Source organism: Cyphomyrmex costatus, unplaced genomic scaffold, assembly GCF_001594065.2.
Source record: "Cyphomyrmex costatus isolate MS0001 unplaced genomic scaffold, Ccosl1.0 scaffold123, whole genome shotgun sequence".
Taxonomy (NCBI): Eukaryota; Metazoa; Arthropoda; class Insecta; order Hymenoptera; family Formicidae; genus Cyphomyrmex; species Cyphomyrmex costatus.
The window spans coordinates 778,697-784,512 of record NW_017275207.1 but is presented as its reverse complement, the minus strand read 5'-3'; the positions used below and the strand labels follow the sequence as shown (position 1 = coordinate 784,512).

At 34.7% G+C, this 5,816-nt stretch overlaps 2 protein-coding genes across 2 annotated transcripts; both read right to left on the bottom strand.

The window, feature by feature from the left end:
* Nucleotides 1-536: 536 nt before the first annotated feature.
* Nucleotides 537-1,702, bottom strand: LOC108782273 (post-GPI attachment to proteins factor 2-like). Its single transcript, XM_018550495.1, has 4 exons — nt 1,517-1,702; nt 1,161-1,428; nt 757-954; nt 537-670 (listed from the first exon to the last, which is right to left on the bottom strand). The coding sequence occupies exons 1-4, from the start codon at nt 1,700-1,702 to the stop codon at nt 537-539; spliced, it is 786 nt and encodes a 261-aa protein (XP_018405997.1).
* Nucleotides 1,703-3,496: 1,794 nt separating this feature from the next.
* Nucleotides 3,497-5,552, bottom strand: Rbm13 (RNA-binding motif protein 13). The gene is made up of 7 exons (XM_018550232.1): nt 5,423-5,552; nt 5,293-5,339; nt 4,806-4,949; nt 4,256-4,568; nt 3,926-4,174; nt 3,746-3,823; nt 3,497-3,673 (listed from the first exon to the last, which is right to left on the bottom strand). The coding sequence occupies exons 1-7, from the start codon at nt 5,435-5,437 to the stop codon at nt 3,536-3,538; spliced, it is 984 nt and encodes a 327-aa protein (XP_018405734.1). The 5' UTR covers nt 5,438-5,552; the 3' UTR covers nt 3,497-3,535.
* Nucleotides 5,553-5,816: the final 264 nt, after the last annotated feature.

Genomic DNA, 5,816 nt, shown 5'->3' with positions numbered 1-5,816 from the left:
CAAAAGTTTCTATAAAAGAAGATTAAAAAATCTTCACAAGTAATCTCATACGATTGAGTAATAATATTTAATTTGCGCTTAATAATAAATGCTGTTTGTATGTAGGATACTTCTTCCAACTATTATTTACTATGATTGTACTCTATTACTAACAATATTAAAAGGCCGTTACATATTTCATCGCTTTGAAAGTAACCGGTGCCACATTTTGGAAGCGCTAGATATTTCATCCTTTTCACATATCCTACTACTTGGAATTATTGGTCGAATATCGTAGGTAATATTGCGAGAGAATATAAAAGTAAAGATAAAAATGATATTGGTTTCTTAAATATTGCTGGAAGCAGATTATAACAATCTCAAGAGAGAAACACAATGTAATATTGTAAATATCATAAAACTGAGACAATCGTGAAATTGTGTATCACGTGGCATGCCAAACTTTCATCTCTTAAAAACCACAATTTATAGCACTTCCATGCAGAGGCAATAGATACTTTAATATGACGATGAGAATGACGAATTATCCTATAAGGTTAATCTATTTTCACAGCAGGTAAACCGTGACCTACGATCAGTTGTTCTTCTGGAAAGTCCGAAACCACAGTGATGTGAAAGCCCATATTTGCAAAAGCTATCACATACTCACATAGCGAAAACCAACTAAATGCTGTTCAAAATAATAATAAATATTATTGTTTATGTTTTTACTTTAAACTACATAATAAATATAACATTTAGAATTATATTTCTTACCCAAATCATGACACAGCAGTCGATGTTTTAAAAAGAAAATAATAAGAAAGATTGTACTGACGAGACTCGTCATAAAAAGCACTTGTTTGTACTGAAGACTTTGTGCATTTGGAGTTATTAGACGACCCAATCTTACAGCAGTCAACATGTATGTGAGCGAGCTAATCATGAACACTATGAAAATTTTTTCGTGCACCGCTGAAATGTTTTTTTTATATCTTTTATCAAAAGTGTTACTATTAACACTATTTATGTCATTCTGTGAATGTTTTACGACTAATGAACGATGAAATTGCGATAAATACAGAATAACACAAACAGCGCTGATAGCATCAAAAGCACCTTATATGTTCTATCTTTCAATACAACATTAGTAGCAGATATTGAAATTATGAGTTACTTACAATAATTTTCTCTGTTAGAAATATATGTTACACCAGACAGAGCTGCTATCTCAGCAATGTTTAGCCAGTAGCATAGGTTTAGGAGTCTGCTCCCTGTAATTTGTAGAGGCACATCTTCAATATTCTTAAGTATCTTGTAATAATATGAATGATAAACACTGGCGATGACCAGTCTAGGACCAATATGTAATGCTATACTGATACGCCATAGATATCTCTGTGGAGATACTCCAGTAATGGCTGAGATCGATGGAAGAATATTATAGACCTAAAAGAAAACCAAAAAAGTATTACTCATGACACAAAAATACAAGTCTTGTTTCTCATCATAACAATAACATAAAACTTTCGCTTACCCTACAATGAGTTTCATGGATATCATCCTGTTGAAATATATATGCTGTGATGAAACAGAACAACAGCGATACAAGTGGTAAGCTAACTGTTGCCAAACATAGCCTACGGAACGACAGTGCAAGGTATACGGAACTTTTGTTGCTCACAACATTATTCAGTTCCATATTGACAGCACCGCTTAACATCCTGACATTTGTGCGTGAAGCTACGAAGATAACTTGAAGAGTAGATCTCAGTCAGATAATTGTGCGATTCATGTTGCTCTCCAACTGTGCAGATCCGTTCAGTGATCCATCACTCCGCACGCCACGACATCCCTGAGGCAAAGAAGACAGCAGATTATCATTCGTTGACGCCCTTGAGTCATTCGTTCGATGAGATCACACTGTAACCGTCGGAGAAATTAAGAGCAAAAATATCAGATTTAATTCCCAGCGAGGGACAACGCGCTTGCTCTGCGGACACTTGTGAATTGCGAAATCTTCATTGATAGAGATAAATCCGCATAACAAACACGTTGATAGCTACGCACCGCCTCTAGTTTATCGCACAAATTGCTCGATAAGACCATGGGATCTGCATTGCGCGGATCGAGAGAGAAATTAAATCACATACAATAAAGCACTGTAAGATGTTTTTCAACAAGAGACACGAACAACACAATGAATTATTACATCTTTGTTGTTAGCTAATGTTAAACAAGGATGAAATGATTATTGCGTTATACTGTCTCTCGCTGGAAAGTACCAGTAACATTGTGTATATTGCAATGTCAATTTGTGTTAATTCTCACGTTACTAATCACACCGTATCATTCCGGCACCGCTCATCTCGCGTTTCACTTGTGCGATTGATTTTAGAAGTAACCTGCTAGCTCTATAAATAGCGGACGAAAGGGCAAAATCGCGGTCCAGTCACCATGCTCCTGCCTCCTGGCGCGTTTAATTTGTCCAAGTTCCTGTTCCGAATCAAAATGTCAACGTGTGCATGATGATTCTCAACGAATGCGCAATGCTGAAGCACTGCGGAGTGCGGATCGAGTGACACCACCTCGCTTTGTCTCGCGGCGACGTATCGGATTCTCACGAGTTCGATCGCGGACGACCAATGGCAGGCAAACTCGCTGAGGAAGGTTTCTCCAGTTCTCGAAGATTCTCGGCGACGGACAATTGTGGCGATTCGCCTCCTCTTTCTCTCTCTCTCTCTCTCTTTGTCTCAACTTGTCTTTAACTCGTCGCGATTAATTGTATCGTCTGCTACGCTGCTACGGAAGTTTCGATTCCCCTCCCCGACGAGATATATTTTCCGTAGAGTCAAAGAAAAACTTGAGACAGGCCATGTCGGACGTTTTCTTCAAGTAAAATTGCTCGTACCCTATTGCCAGTATATATTCATTTTCGGTTTGGGAACTACGTGGCTACATCCATTTTCTGACACTGTCGATAAAATCATAGCACAGAAAATTATACTTCAAAAGTGGATGCAAACGTATATTGACTTTAATTAGTTTGATTTAAAATTGTGCTATAAATTTGCGTAATTTATATTATAGTTCTTTCTTTTTCTTTCTAAAAAATTTAAATTGAAATAGAAATTTGTAATTTGTTTTTCCAATTTTCATCTGTTATAAATAACTACAATATCGATTCGTAAATTTCGATGAACCTACAAGCATTTAATTTTTCATAACTTTTTTTAATTTATATTTTTTAAGACTAATTGCTTATTATTTAAAAATTTAATTTTTTTTCATACAATTTCTTAAAAAAAAAAAAACCATCATTTATTTTCTTCTGGTATAGCAACCAAAAGTAACCGCGACTAAGGCTATCTTTGTTTTCAGGGATCAGAAGACAAAGATAGCCTCAACCACGGTTGCTCTTGGTTGCTATACTAAAGGCACGCCAAAAATCGCCTAATATCACAATTATTTTGTCAACCAAAGTATTGGATAATAACATATACGATATTTTGTGGTTTTATTATAAAGATAATTATATTTATATAATACAATTTTGCTATGCCTGTTTATTCTGTAGACTCTCCTCTTCCACTTCATATTCAATTTCCACTCTCGCTCGAGGTTTCTTTTGCACTTTTCCTTTTTTAACAACTTTTGGTCCTTTTGTCTTACTTGTGGATGGTATGACTAAATCCTAAGGAAACACGAGCAATTTATATACGACTTGTAGTGCAACAAACTTTACTTTGGCCTTTAAAATTCTTACCTCAATATCACTAGCTTCAGATTCAAAACTATCGGATAATTCAATTTCTTCTTTCTGTCCAGAGTCACTATCTTCATCCTATGCAACATTTATAACACAATATATTATATATTATGCAATATTTATAAAAAAAATTGTATTTTAAAACAATTGTATTTCAGTGACTATTTCATTACTTACCATAGAAAGTTCGTCAATGTCGTCATCATCGTCCTCGTAATCCTCATCGTCGCTATAAGCTTCAACATATTCTCGATCATCTTGTTCAGTTTCTTTGTCGTATGCTTCTAATTCCATTTCCAACTCTTTCTCGAGTTCTTTCTCCTGTTCTTCTTCATACTCGCTTTCTGCTTCATTTTCTCCTTCAACTTCAACAGCCTCCACAGCTTTATCAAATACTCGTTGTGGGAAATTGTAAATGCCTTCATACTGAAACATGAAAAGAACAATATTTTTAAAAGATAACTAATCTTTACATAAAATTTTATAATGAATATAAAATTCTATTACCATCCCCTTCTTTAACCTCTCCATAAGCTGCTTTTCAATTGCATTTTCCAGTTTTGCAGCAATCAGAGCCTTTTCTTCCCTACGCCTTTCTCTTCTTTCAATTTTCCTCTGAAGTGGTACAATTTTCTTCTGTCGTCTTAATCTGAATTTTCTCATACGAATAAGGTACTGTGTGATTTTGAGAAATCTTTGTTTACATTTAGCTTTTATGAAACCAGGCCAGTAAAGCAGATTTTCATTAATTTGATGAATAGCTTTTTCAAAATTCCTGGATAGTTTGACTTTCTCCCAGCTATTTTTAGGTGTATGTATTCTAAATAAAAAAAAAGCTTAATTAACACTCATATTAATACTCATTAATATATGTATAAAAATAATGGATACACATATGAAGACAAGTTTATTTTATGAATGCTACAATTATGTTTGAATTAAAACTAATCCACATACTCTCTTTTATTAATATGTTCATAAAATTTATAATTTTAAGTATTATAAAAATAATATTAATGCTATAGATTAATAACTACAATTCATATATTTAACCTACCTTTCTGCAGTTCTCATGTAGAGGTAAATAATACCATTTTCCTCTCTAATTGTAGCATATTGACTGTTTGCAAGAGGACACGCAGCTCTACTACATAAACCAGTAAGATTAAATTCATTTCTGCAAAACCGCTGTGTCTTTGTACTGCAAAAAAGATGTTAAAATTATGTTAATGACAGTAAGGCTGGTAAGGTTGTTACAATAGGCTTATTCTTTTTGCCTGCATTGTCTGAACTGGTACACACAGTGTAATAAGTTGAAATGAAACATACATACATTTGCTTCACTTCAACTTATTGCACTCTGTGCATCAATTCAGTAAAAAGAACAGGCCTAATTTATTGCTCTTCAGACGTGTTCTAATTTCTATTTAGATGCTTCTCAGGTATTATGCAATCTTTGTTTAACGTTCGGTAAACAACAAGGATAACATAACATCCAGGAGGCACCCATGTGGAAATCCAAACATGCTTAAGGATATACTTACTTTACTTTGAAAGAACAGAATGATTTATTGATAACACTCCACACAACCTATAAAATTGTTTGTTATAAATAAAATCGTAATAATTACAAATATTAAAATTGAAAACTGTAGTTAGAGAGCTTTTACTTACGTCGTCATGCTGCATCTTGTATAAGGTTATAACCCAAGTTCCAGCTATCGGACTGTGTAACTCCGCAGCGAAACAGTTACTTGTTAATATGAATGACTCAAGACCAGGCCGGGCACCACGAGGCTATCTTTTAAAGGAAATTAAAGCGTCTTCAGCTCTAACCTTTAGGAAGTACCACGAGGCTATCAGAGATTTAGAGGTTATGTCTTATGTGACGCCATAGACAAAGGAAAGAGACTGAAGAGTGGCTACTACTCCAATTTTTTCATGTGACGTGTATAACCAAGTTTTCGACATAAGCGAATTGACCAATTCACAGTTGAGAACGTAGCGGCCACCGCTTACGGTCTCTACTGCGATTGGTCAATTTGCTTACTGCTTACGTCTTCTGTCT